General features: G+C 47.8%; 1 protein-coding gene across 1 annotated transcript; it reads right to left on the reverse strand.

Moving 5' to 3' along the window:
- Positions 1-11480: 11480 nt before the first annotated feature.
- Positions 11481-12559, reverse strand: LOC123041933 (vacuolar iron transporter homolog 5-like). Its single transcript, XM_044464480.1, has one exon. The coding sequence runs from the start codon at positions 12484-12486 to the stop codon at positions 11854-11856; it is 633 nt and encodes a 210-aa protein (XP_044320415.1). The 5' UTR covers positions 12487-12559; the 3' UTR covers positions 11481-11853.
- Positions 12560-14574: the final 2015 nt, after the last annotated feature.

A 14574-nucleotide genomic window follows, 5' to 3' on the forward strand; every position in this document is an offset into this window, starting at 1 on the left:
ATTACTTTACTTTATTGCTAAACGCGTTAGCCATAGAAGTAGAAGTAGTCGTTGGCGTGACAACTTCATGAAGACACAATGATGGAGATCATGATGATGGAGATCATGGTGTCATGCCGGTGACGAAGATGATCATGGAGCCCCGAAGATGGAGATCGAAGGAGCTATATGATATTGGCCATATCATGTCACTACTTATATAATTGCATGTGATGTTTATTATGTTTATGCATCTTGTTTACTTAGAACGGCGGTAGTAAATAAGATGATCCCTTATAATAATTTCAAGAAAGTGTTCCCCCTAACTGTGCACCGTTGCTAAAGTTCGTCGTTTCGAAGCACCACGTGATGATCGGGTGTGATAGATCCTTACGTTCACATACAACGGGTGTAAGACAGATTTACACATGCAGAACACTTAGGGTTAACTTGACGAGCCTAGCATGTACAGACATGGCCTCGGAACACAGAGACCGAAAGGTCGAACATGAGTCGTATGGAAGATACGATCAACATGGAGATGTTCACCGATGATGACTAGTCCGTCTCACGTGATGATCGGACACGGCCTAGTCGACTCGGATCGTGTAACACTTAGATGACTAGAGGGATGTCTAATCTGAGTGGGAGTTCATTAAATAATTTGATTAGATGAACTTAATTATCATGAACTTAGTCTAAAACTTTTGCAAAATATGTCTTGTAGATCAAATGGCCAACGCTCATGTCAACATGAACTTCAACGCGTTCCTAGAGAAAACCAAGCTGAAAGATGATGGCAGCAACTATTCGGACTGGGTCCGGAACCTGAGGATCATCCTCATAGCAGCCAAGAAAGATTATGTCCTAGATGCACCGCTAGGTGAAGCACCCATCCCAGAGAACCAAGACGTTATGAACACTTGGCAATCACGTGCTGATGATTACTCCCTCGTTCAGTGCGGCATGCTTTACAGCTTAGAACCGGGGCTCCAAAAGCGTTTTGAGAAACACGGAGCATATGAGATGTTCGAGGAGCTGAAAATGGTTTTCCAAGCTCATGCCCGGGTCGAGAGATATGAAGTCTCCGACAAGTTCTATAGTTGTAAGATGGAGGAAAACAGTTCTGTCAGTGAGCACATACTCAAAATGTCTGGGTTGCACAACCGCCTGTCCCAGCTGGAGATCAACCTCCCGGACGAGGCGGTCATTGACAGAATCCTTCAGTCGCTCCCACCGAGCTACAAGAGCTTTGTGTTGAACTACAATATGCAGGGGATGGTGAAGACCATTCCTGAAGTATTTTCAATGCTGAAGTCAGCAGAGGTTGAAATCAAGAAAGAACATCAAGTGTTGATGGTCAATAAGACCACTAAGTTCAAGAAGGGCAAGGGTAAGAAGAACTTCAAGAAGGACGGCAAAGATGTTGCCGCGCCCGGTAAGCCAGTTGCCGGGAAGAAGTCAAAGAATGGACCCAAGCCTGAGACTGAGTGCTTTTATTGCAAAGGGAAGGGTCACTGGAAGCGGAACTGCCCCAAATACTTAGCGGACAAGAAGGCCGGCAACACTAAAGGTATATTTGATATACATGTAATTGATGTGTACCTTACCAGTACTCGTAGTAACTCCTGGGTATTTGATACCGGTGCCGTTGCTCACATTTGTAACTCACAGCAGGAGCTGCGGAATAAGCGGAGACTGGCGAAGGACGAGGTGACGATGCGCGTCGGGAATGGTTCCAAGGTCGATGTGATCGCCGTCGGCACGCTACCTCTACATTTACCTACGGGATTAGTTTTAAACCTCAATAATTGTTATTTAGTGCCAAGTTTGAGCATGAACATTGTATCTGGATCTCGTTTGATACGAGATGGCTACTCATTTAAATCCGAGAATAATGGTTGTTCTATTTATATGAGAGATATGTTTTATGGTCATGCCCCGATGGTCAATGGTTTATTCTTAATGAATCTCGAACGTAATGTTACACATATTCATAGTGTGAATACCAAAAGATGTAAAGTTGATAACGATAGTCCCACATACTTGTGGCACTGCCGCCTTGGTCACATTGGTGTCAAGCGCATGAAGAAGCTCCATGCTGATGGACTTTTAGAGTCTCTCGATTATGAATCATTTGACACATGCGAACCATGCCTCATGGGCAAAATGACCAAGACTCCGTTCTCCGGAACAATGGAGCGAGCAACCAACTTATTGGAAATCATACATACTGATGTGTGTGGTCCAATGAGCGTTGAGGCTCGCGGAGGATATCGTTATGTTCTCACTCTCACTGATGACTTGAGTAGATATGGGTATGTCTACTTGATGAAACACAAGTCTGAGACCTTTGAAAAGTTCAAGGAATTTCAGAATGAAGTAGAGAATCAACGTGACCGAAAGATAAAATTCTTACGATCGGATCGTGGAGGAGAATATTTAAGTCACGAATTTGGTACACACTTAAGAAAATGTGGAATCGTTTCACAACTCACGCCGCCTGGAACACCTCAGCGTAACGGTGTGTCCGAACGTCGTAATCGCACTCTATTGGATATGGTGCGATCTATGATGTCTCTTACCGATTTACCGCTATCATTTTGGGGATACGCTCTAGAGACAGCTACATTCACTTTAAATAGGGCACCGTCTAAATCCGTTGAGACGACACCGTATGAATTATGGTTTGGGAAGAAACCTAAGCTGTCGTTTCTAAAAGTTTGGGGATGCGATGCTTATGTCAAGAAACTTCAACCTGAAAAGCTCGAACCCAAGTCGGAAAAATGCGTCTTCATAGGATACCCTAAGGAAACCATTGGGTATACCTTCTACTTAAGATCCGAGGGCAAGATCTTTGTTGCCAAGAACGGATCCTTTCTGGAAAAAGAGTTTCTCTCGAAAGGAGTAAGTGGGAGGAAAGTAGAACTCGATGAAGTACTACCTCTTGAACCGGAAAGTAGTGCAGCTCAGGAAAATGTTCCTGTGGTGCCTACACCGACTGGAGAGGAAATTAATGATGATGATCAAGGTACTTCTGATCAAGTTGCTACTGAACTTCGTAGGTCCACAAGGACACGTTCCACACCAGAGTGGTATGGCAACCCTGTCCTGGAAATCATGTTGTTAGACAACGGTGAACCTTCGAACTATGAAGAAGCGATGGCGGGCCCAGATTCCAACAAATGGCTAGAAGCCATGCAATCCGAGATAGAATCCATGTATGAAAACAAAGTATGGACTTTGACTGACTTGCCCGATGATCGGCGAGCGATAGAAAACAAATGGATCTTTAAGAAGAAGACGGACGCGGATGGTAATGTCACCATCTATAAAGCTCGACTTGTCGCTAAGGGTTATCGGCAAGTTCAAGGGATTGACTACGATGAGACTTTCTCTCCCGTAGCGAAGCTTAAGTCCGTCCGAATCATGTTAGCAATTGCCGCATACTATGATTATGAGATATGGCAGATGGACGTCAAAACGGCATTCCTTAACGGTTATCTTAAGGAAGAGCTGTATATGATGCAGCCGGAAGGTTTTGTCGATCCTAAGAATGCTAACAAAGTATGCAAGCTCCAGCGATCCATTTATGGGCTGGTGCAAGCATCTCGGAGTTGGAACATTCGCTTTGATGAGATGATCAAAGCGTTTGGGTTTATGCAGACTTATGGAGAAGCCTGCGTTTACAAGAAAGTGAGTGGGAGCTCTGTAGCATTTCTCATATTATATGTAGATGACATACTTTTGATGGGAAATGATATAGAATTCTTGGACAGCATTAAGGCCTACTTGAATAAGTGTTTTTCAATGAAGGACCTTGGAGAAGCTGCTTACATATTAGGCATCAAGATCTATAGGGATAGATCGAGACGCCTCATAGGTCTTTCACAAAGCACATACCTTGATAAGATTTTGAAGAAGTTCAAAATGGATCAGTCCAAGAAAGGGTTCTTGCCTGTACTGCAAGGTGTGAGATTGAGCTCGGCTCAATGCCCGACCACGGCAAAAGATAAAGAAGAGATGAGCGTCATCCCCTATGCCTCAGCCATAGGATCTATTATGTATGCCATGCTGTGTACCAGACCTGATGTAAACCTTGCCGTAAGTTTGGTAGGAAGGTACCAAAGTAATCCCGGCAAGGAACACTGGACAGCGGTCAAGAATATCCTGAAGTACCTGAAAAGGACAAAGGACATGTTTCTCGTTTATGGAGGTGACGAAGAGCTCGTCGTAAAGGGTTACGTCGACGCTAGCTTCGACACAGATCTGGATGACTCTAAGTCACAAACCGGATACGTGTATATGTTGAATGGTGGAGCAGTAAGCTGGTGCAGCTGCAAGCAGAGCGTCGTGGCGGGATCTACATGTGAAGCGGAGTACATGGCAGCCTCGGAGGCAGCGCATGAAGCAATTTGGGTGAAGGAGTTCATCACCGACCTAGGAGTCATACCCAATGCGTCGGGGCCGATCAAACTCTTCTGTGACAACACTGGAGCTATTGCCCTTGCCAAGGAGCCCAGGTTTCACAAGAAGACCAGGCACATCAAGCGTCGCTTCAACTCCATCCGTGAAAATGTTCAAGATGGAGACATAGATATTTGCAAAGTACATACGGATCTGAATGTCGCAGATCCGTTGACTAAACCTCTCTCGCGAGCAAAACATGATCAACACCAGAACTCTATGGGTGTTCGATTCATCACAATGTAACTAGATTATTGACTCTAGTGCAAGTGGGAGACTGTTGGAAATATGCCCTAGAGGCAATAATAAAAGGATTATTATTATATTTCCTTGTTCATGATAATTGTCTTTTATTCATGCTATAATTGTATTATCCGGAAATCGTAATACACGTGTGAATACATAGACCACAATACGTCCCTAGTAAGCCTCTAGTTGACTAGCTCGTTGGTCAACAGATAGTCATGGTTTCCTGACTATGGACATTAGATGTCGTTGACAACGGGATCACATCATTAGGAGAATGATGTGATGGACAAGACCCAATCCTAAGCATAGCACAAGATCGTGTAGTTCGTTTTGCTAGAGCTTTTCCAATGTCAAGTATCTCTTCCTTAGACCATGAGATCGTGTAACTCCCGGATACCGTAGGAGTGCTTTGGGTGTACCAAACGTCACAACGTAACTGGGTGACTATAAAGGTGCACTACAGGTATCTCCGAAAGTGTCTGTTGGGTTGACACGGATCGAGACTGGGATTTGTCACTCCGTGTTACGGAGAGGTATCACTGGGCCCACTCGGTAGTGCATCATCATAATGAGCTCAAAGTGACCAAGTGTCTGGTCACGGGATCATGCATTACGGTACGAGTAAAGTGACTTGCCGGTAACGAGACTGAACGAGGTATTGGGATACCGACGATCGAGTCTCGGGCAAGTAACATACCGTCTGACAAAGGGAATAGTATACGGGGTTGCTTGAACCCTCGACATCGTGGTTCATCCGATGAGATCATCGAGGAGTATGTGGGAGCCAACATGGGTATCCAGATCCCGCTGTTGGTTATTGACCGGAGAGCGTCTCGGTCATGTCTGCATGTCTCCCGAACCCGTAGGGTCTACACACTTAAGGTTCGGTGACGCTAGGGTTGTATGAATATGAGCATGCAGCAAACCGAATGTTGTTCGGAGTCCCGGATGAGATCCCGGACGTCACGAGGAGTTTCGGAATGGTCCGGAGGTAAAGAAAACTATATAGGAAGTGTTGTTTCGGCCATCGGGAAAGTTTTGGGGTCACCCGGTATTGTACCGGGACCACCGGAAGGGTCTCGGGGGTCCATCGGGTGGGGCCACCGATCCCGGAGGGCCCCGTGGGCTGAAGTGGGAGGGGAACCAGCCCCTAGTGGGCTGGTGCGCCCCCCTTGGCCCCCCCTGCGCCTAGGGTTGGAAACCCTAGGTGGGGGGGGGGGACGCACCACTTGCCTTGGGGGGCACTCCACCCTCCTGGCCGCCGCCCCCCTTGGGAGATTGCATCTCCCAGGGCCGGCGCCCCCCTGGGGGCCTATATAAAGGAGGGCAAGGGGGAGGGCAGCGGCACCCAAGTCTTGGTGCCTCCCTTCCCCTGCTACACCTCGTCCTCCTCCCGCAGCAGCTTGGCGAAGCCCTGCCGGAGTTCTGCTGCATCCACCACCACGCCGTCGTGCTGCTAGATCATCATCAACCTCTCCTTCCCCCTTCCTGGATCAAGACGGAGGAGACGTCACGCTGACCATACGTGTGTTGAACGCGGAGGTGCCGTCCATTCGGCGCTAGGATCTCCGGTGATAGGATCACGACGAGAACGACTACCTCAACCCCGTTCTTTTGAACGCTTCCGCTCGTGATCTACAAAGTGGTATGTAGATGCATATCTCCTTTCACTCATTGCTTAGATGAACTCATAGATGGATCTTGGTGAAACCATAGGAAATTTTTTATTTTCTGCAACGTTCCCCAACACCAACTTATTGGAAATCATACACACTGATGTGTGTGGTCCAATGAGCGTTGAGGCTCGCGGAGGATATCGTTATGTTCTCACTCTCACTGATGACTTAAGTAGATATGGGTATGTCTACTTGATGAAACACAAGTCTGAGACCTTTGAAAAGTTCAAGGAATTTCAGAATGAAGTAGAGAATCAACGTGACCGAAAGATAAAATTCTTACGATCAGATCGTGGAGGAGAATATTTAAGTCACGAATTTGGTACACACTTAAGGAAATGTGGAATCGTTTCACAACTCACGCCGCCTGGAACACCTCAGCGTAACGGTGTGTCCGAACGTCGTAATCGCACTCTATTGGATATGTTGCGATCTATGATGTCTCTTACCGATTTACCGCTATCATTTTGGGGATACGCTCTAGAGACAGCTACATTCACTTTAAATAGGGCACCGTCTAAATCAGTTGATACGACATCGTATGAATTATGGTTTGGGGAGAAACCTAAGCTGTCGTTTCTAAAAGTTTGGGGATGCGATGCTTATGTCAAGAAACTTCAACCTGAAAAGCTCGAACCCAAGTCGGAAAAATGCGTCTTCATAGGATACCCCAAGGAAACAATTGGTTATACCGTCTACCTTAGATCCGAAGGCAAGATCTTTGTTGCCGAGAACGGATCCTTTCTAAAAAAGAGTTTCTCTCGAAAGGAGTAAGTGGGAGGAAAGTAGAACTCGATGAAGTACTACCTCTTGAACCGGAAAGTAGTGCAGCTCAGGAAAATGTTCCTGTGGTGCCTACACCGACTGGAGAGGAAATTAATGATGATTATCAAGGTACTTCGGATCAAGTTGCTACTGAACTTCGTAGGTCCACGAGGATACGTTCCACACCAGAGTGGTATGGCAACCCTGTCCTGGAAATCATGTTGTTAGACAATGGTGAACCTTCGAACTATGAAGAAGCGATGGCGGGCCCAGATTCCAACAAATGGCTAGAAGCCATGCAATCCGAGATAGAATCCATGTATGAAAACAAAGTATGGACTTTGACTGACTTGCCCGATGATCGGCGAGCGATAGAAAACAAATGGATCTTTAAGAAGAAGACGGACGCGGATGGTAATGTCACCATCTATAAAGCTCGACTTGTCGCTAAGGGTTATCGGCAAGTTCAAGGGGTTGACTACGATGAGACTTTCTCTCCCGTAGCGAAGCTTAAGTCCGTCCGAATCATGTTAGCAATTGCCGCATACTATGATCATGAGATATGGCAGATGGACGTCAAAACGGCATTCCTTAATGGTTATCTTAAGGAAGAGCTGTATATGATGCAGCAGGAAGGTTTTGTCGATCCTAAGAATGCTAACAAAGTATGCAAGCTCCAGCGATCCATTTATGGGCTGGTGCAAGCATCTCGGAGTTGGAACATTCGCTTTGATGAGATGATCAAAGCGTTTGGGTTTATGCAGACTTATGGAGAAGCCTGCGTTTACAAGAAAGTGAGTGGGAGCTCGGTAGCATTTCTCATATTATATGTAGATGACATACTTTTGATGGGAAATGATATAGAATTCTTGGACAGCATTAAGGCCTACTTGAATAAGTGTTTTTCAATGAAGGACCTTGGAGAAGCTGCTTACATATTAGGCATCAAGATCTATAGGGATAGATCGAGATGCCTCATAGGTCTTTCACAAATCACATACCTTGATAAGATTTTGAAGAAGTTCAAAATGGATCAGTCAAAGAAAGAGTTCTTGCCTGTATTCCAAGGTGTGAGATTGAGCTCGGCTCAATGCCTGACCACGGCAAAAGATAAAGAATAGATGAGTGTCATCCCCTATGCCTCAGCCATAGGATCTATTATGTATGCCATGCTGTGTACCAGACCAGATGTAAACCTTGCCGTAAGTTTGGTAGGAAGGTACCAAAGTAATCCCGGCAAGGAACACTAGACAGCGGTCAAGAATATCCTGAAGTACCTGAAAAGGACAAAGGACATGTTTCTCGTTTATGGAGGTGACGAAGAGCTCGTCATAAAGGGTTACGTCGACGCTAGCTTTGACACACATCTGGATGACTCTAAGTCACAAACCGGATACGTGTATATGTTGAATCGTGGAGCAGTAAGCTGGTGCAGTTGCAAGCAGAGCGTCGTGGCGGGATCTACATGTGAAGCGGAGTACATGGCGGCCTCGGAAGCAGCGCATGAAGCAATATGGATGAAGGAGTTCATCACCGACCTAGGAGTCATACCCAATGCGTCGGGGCCGATCAAACTCTTCTGTGACAACACTGGAGCTATTGCCCTTGCCAAGGAGCCTAGGTTTCACAAGAAGACCAGGCACATCAAGCGTCGTTTCAACTCCATCCGTGAAAATGTTCAAGATGGAGACATCAATATTTGCAAAGTACATACGGATCTGAATGTCGCAGATCCGTTGACTAAACCTCTTCCGCGAGCAAAACATGATCAACACCAGAACTCTATGGGTGTTCGATTCATCAGAATGTAACTAGATTATTGACTCTAGTGCAAGTGGGAGACTGTTGGAAATATGCCCTAGAGGCAATAATAAAAGGATTATTATTATATTTCTTTGTTCATGATAGTTGTCTTTTATTCATGCTATAATTGTATTATCCGGAAATCGTAATACACGTGTGAATACTTAGACCACAACATGTCCCTAGTGAGCCTCTAAGTTGACTAGCTCGTTGATCAACAGATAGTCATGGTTTCCTGACTATGGACATTGGATGTCGTTGATAATGGGATCACATCATTGGGAGAATGATGTGATGGACAAGACCCAATTCTAAGCATAGCACAAGATCGTGTAGTTCGTTTTGATAGAGCTTTTCCAATGTCAAGTATCTCTTCCTTAGACCATGAGATCGTGTAACTCCCAAATACCGTAGGAGTGCTTTTGTGTACCAAACGTCACAACGTAACTGGGTGACTATAAAGGTGCACTACAGGTATCTCCAAAAGTGTCTGTTGGGTTGACACGGATCGAGACTGAGATTTGTCACTCCGTATTACGGAGAGGTATCACTGGGCCCACTCGGCAGTGCATCATCATAATGAGCTCAAAGTGACCAAGTGTCTGGTCACGGGATCATGCATTATGGTACGAGTAAAGTGACTTGCCGGCAACGAGATTGAACGAGGTATTGGGATACCGACGATCGAATCTCGGGCAAGTAACATACCGTCTGACAAAGGGAATAGTATACGGGGTTGCTTGAATCCTCGACATCGTGGTTCATCCGATGAGATCATCGAGGAGTATGTGGGAGCCAACATGGGTATCCAGATCCCGCTGTTGGTTATTGACCGGAGAGCCGTCTCGGTCATGTCTGCATGTCTCCCGAACCCGTAGGGTCTACACACTTAAGGTTCGGTGATGCTAGGGTTGTATGAATATGAGTATGCAGCAAACCGAATGTTGTTCGGAGTCCCGGATAAGATCCCGGACGTCATGAGGAGTTCCGGAATGGTCCGGAGGTAGAGAATTATATATAGAAAGTGCTGTTTCGGCCATCGGGAAAGTTTCGGGGTCACCCGGTATTGTACCGGGACCACCGGAAGGGTCCCGGGGGTCCACCGGATGGGGCCACCTATCCTGGAGGGCCCCGTGGGCTGAAGTGGGAGGGGAACCAGCCCCTAGTGGGCTGGTGCGCCCCCCCTTGGCCCCCCCTGCGCCTAGGGTTGGAAACCCTAGGTGGGGGCGCGCCCCACATGCCTTGGGGGGCACTCCACCCCCTGGCCGCCGCCCCCCTTGGGAGATTGGATCTCCCAGGGCCGGCACCCCCCTGGGGTCCTATATAAAGGAGGGGGGAGGGAGGGCAGCCGCACCCTGTGTCTTGGCGCCTCCCTCCCCCTGCTACACCTCTTCCTCCTCGCGCAATAGCTTGGCGAAGCCCTGCCGGAGTTCTGCTGCATCCACCACCACGCCGTCGTGCTGCTGGATCTTCCCCCTTGCTGGATCAAGGCGGAGGAGACGTCACGCTGACCGTATGTGTGTTGAACGCGGAGGTGTCGTCCGTTCAGCGCTAGGATCTCCGGTGATAGGATCACGACGAGAACGACTACCTCAACCCCGTTCTCTTGAACGCTTCCGCACGCGATCTACAAACTGGTATGTAGATGCATCTCTCTCCTACCACTCGTTGCTTAGATGAACTCATAGATGGATCTTGATGAAACCGTTGGAAAATTTTTATTTTCTGCAACGTTCCCCAACAGCAACCACGTATAAAAGCGCCCTTTGATGGCCGCCTACCGCCTTCCCAACTACCCATTTGATAACGCCCACGGTGTCCTATACTGGTGCCTCCCCTTTTTCCCTCATCTGTTCCTCCCTCGAGTGCCTCCCAATCCCGTCCTGCGCGCCTCCAATCCACCACTTCATCGTCCATGGCGAAGTGGAAGGAGCTCCCCGTCATCTTCAGTTTCGAGGATGAGGAGAAACAGCCGGACCCGTTGGTCCCCTTTTGGGACTTGTATGATGTAGTGGTGGAGGAGGGCCGGAAGGGGGGCGCGGAAAGGGAGCGGTGGATTTGGGACCGTGCGACTGGCCTTGTCGCCGATGCATAGTCGGCGTGGGACAAGCACGCCAAGGTCCTTCTGAGCCATCGAGGCCCGCAAATGCCTCTACCGATGCATGGACGTCCTTGGTCTTTCCCACATAAATGTCGTGTCATATCTTTTCAAACAATAGGGCATGCACGGAGAAGAATTAAAATCACCTGGCACCTACGTAAATTCTTTTACGTACTCCCTCAGTTCCTTTTTAGTCTGCATATAAGGTTTGGTGAAAGTCAAACTTTGTTAATTTGACTTAGTTTATAGAAAAACATATCAAGATTCACAATATGAAATCAATATGGTTAGATGCACCAGGAAATAAATTTTCATACCATATAGCTTTAGTATTGTAGATGTTAATATTTTTTTCTATAAAGTTCCTCAAACTTTACAAAGTTTGACTTTGACCAAATCTTATATACAGACTAAAAAGAAACGGAGAGAGTATCTTACGTACAGGCTTATGTGAAAACGTTTGATTGAAAAAGAAAAGGGAGGGGGGCCCACCCCTGAAAATCAGGGGGGCTGATTAATTATGGCTGGAAGGTTTTACGTAGCTTTTCGTAAAGCTATACGTAGGTGTAGCATTTTCATGGTACTATATAGTAGTAGTATGGTGTACGAGTTTATTGATTCAAAAAAAGTACGGTGTACGAGTTTAAACGTTTTCATTTGCCGTTTGATTACAATTACAAGGAAGAAAATAAGTCAGCCCAATACAAGAAAATAAGTCGGCTAGTACTGGGTACTTTATTCCGAGAAGAGTATGGACGATGCCCGCACATGACCTACGCACGCGAGGACGGCGACGAAGACCATGCCAGTTTCTCATACGCCGCTGGCTCGGAAGAGCCTCATGAACCCAAAGGTGACGGCCATGGCAGCCAGTCCGCCCACCACCACCCGCGCGCACGACCTCGCCACGGGGGCCCGCCCCAGCACGGCGCCCACGCATCCGAACGCGGCCAGCGCCAACGTCGCCACGACGACCACCACGGCCACCCGCAGGTTGTAGCCCACGATGAAGCCAGCAGCCAGCAGCGGTAGGAGCGCCCCGACGGAGAAAGCCAGCGCGGAGGCCGCGGCGGCCTGTGCCGGGCTTGGCAGTGCCTTCTCCTCGTCGCCGCCACGCTTTCCGGCCTGGTCCAGCTCCGCGATCTCCACGTCCTGCTGGGAGCAGACGGACACGTACTCTCCGATGGCCATGCTGCACGCCCCGGCCAGTAGTCCCGCGAACCCGGACACGACCATGGCGCGCGCGTCGGGCTTGACGGCGCTGACGCCGAGCATGAGGGACGCCGTGGAGACCAGCCCGTCGTTGGCGCCCAGCACCGCCGCGCGCAGCCAGTTTGCGCGCCCCGCGAAGTCGATGGACGACTCGGAGTCGTCGACGTTGCCGCACACCACAGCCGGGTTCTCAGCGTCGGCCACGGCGGCCAGCTTGGTGTCGTTCACGGCCATGGCGACTAGGAGCTTGTGAGATGGATGGAGATGGTTGGGTTCGCGGTGGTAGTAGCCGTATGCAGTGGCAGGCAGCAGCAGCGTGGCGAACACACGCTCCCCTGGCGTGGTTTTATAATGAATTTGAGGGTCGTGCCTTGTGTTCGTGTGTTGCTGTGGCATTGCCGGTCTTCCTTTTCTCCGCTGGAGTTGGGATTTCCAGCTTTCATGCCGCTTTGGCTAGTGCGTACATGCAGCCACACATCCTTTCCCTTCGGTATTGCGCGCCCGTGGCCACCACGAGCACACACCTACATTAATCGATGCATCGTGCTTGCTGAGTGTACATCATACCGAAGGCGTTTACAATGGCTAGCGATAATGTGGTCGCTTGCTTGCTTGCTCCTACATAAAAATGGTTTTTAATTTCAGTTTCAGAATTTTTTTAGCTACACTCGAAATAACTGAATTTTATTGAATTTTAGTGATATTTCGTTATCATTTCGGTCATGGTAGTACTAAATTTTCCATTTGAATTTTATTGAGATCTAACCAAATAATTTGTGTGTAGTACTACCAATATTTTGAGAAACGAATAATCATTCAATGAACATTAGTTCATTCAATTAAGCTTGCACGAATCTTTACACTCAGATTGGATGGTTCTTGTATAACGGACTCAAAAATATAGTCCCTTCGATTCAAAATAAGTGTCGCAGTTTTGAACTATGGTTGAAGAAGTATTTATTTTTCAGATGCATGAGAAATAGTGAAGCCGTTTCCTAAGAACACAATTGACATTGTTAAAAAGAAACTCCTTTGGAGAGATTTGGAGATGTTGGGGCTGTTTGGGTTGGATCCCCTGCACGCCCAGCCAATATTTTGGCCTTAACCGAAGCATTGCGCTTGTTTGAAAGGGATCTAAAGTTTGGGCTCGCCAAGTCACCCTACCTTTTTTTTTGTACTTTTGCGCCAATTCATTGACGAAACTCGGGGCGGCCAAATCGGCGACCAATATTTTGGTGCGCCCGCGACGCCCACGGGTTGGCGTGACGCTTTTGGGCAACTACCAATCAGCCCCTACCTCTTAGCATATAAAATGTGGACTCCAGACTCGCTATATGCTGATCTTTTTCTATCTTTCTTACTATTATAGCCATTAAAAATGCATTTGAAAGAAGGTCGAATTAACCCGAAAACGTGTTCCAAAAATGGATCTGGCCTAAAGTTTCAGGATATGTCCCATCCAAGATTTTATCCATCCAATAGTAAACTCCAGTAATTATACCAAAACCGGCTTCCGTAAAAATACGTAATGGAAATGTGGATGTATTGTCCACACTAATGTTGTGGGTGGTTTCTTTCATGAAAATCGATGAGAATGCGTTGCTTCAAGAAAATTGGCACTGGTGTCCAGGATCAATGCAGGCACCCCTATACAACATCATGAGTAATTCGCAGCACTCGATGGCTGCCAGGACAACACCACACAAAGGAGGTAGATACAACCTTCCGCATCACGCTGTCGAAAGAGTAGACACATGCTAGGCATACTATGAAAATGGGTGCCAACTATATAATCATTAATGTACTTACGGAAACATGGAGGACGGGAGCCAAGGAGAGAGGCGCAATGGCGGCGCATGGGCAAATGCTTGGAGGGATGATCGACCGTGAGGGCGATAATTAAGATTTGGGCTGATTTTCACTGGTTATACATGCGATCCATTAAAGGTAGTCAAATAAATTCTCCTATAGCAACTCTAGTAGACCCCGCAAAACGCCCGGCCCGCAAAAATCCCAGCGAGTATGCGGGCTCGTCCCTATTTTCTGGCCAGAACAGAGCCCGCATACTCGCCCGGCCCGTAAATTTTTTTGCCGCAGCCCGCAAACCGCACGCACCGAGCAGTATAACTGCGGTTCGACGACCCTTTTGCGGCTTCAAACCCTATCCCCCCGCCGCCACGAGCCACCCGATTCCCCTTTCCCCTCTCGCAATTTCTCACCGTTGGCGACCACCCGCCCTGCCTCCAGCCGCCATGTGGGGGCAAACGTGGAGCTGCGGACGCGGCTCTGGCAGCAGATCAGTCCGTGAGCGCGACCCGGAGC

Source organism: Triticum aestivum, chromosome 2B (genome assembly GCF_018294505.1).
Source record: "Triticum aestivum cultivar Chinese Spring chromosome 2B, IWGSC CS RefSeq v2.1, whole genome shotgun sequence".
Taxonomy (NCBI): Eukaryota; Viridiplantae; Streptophyta; class Magnoliopsida; order Poales; family Poaceae; genus Triticum; species Triticum aestivum.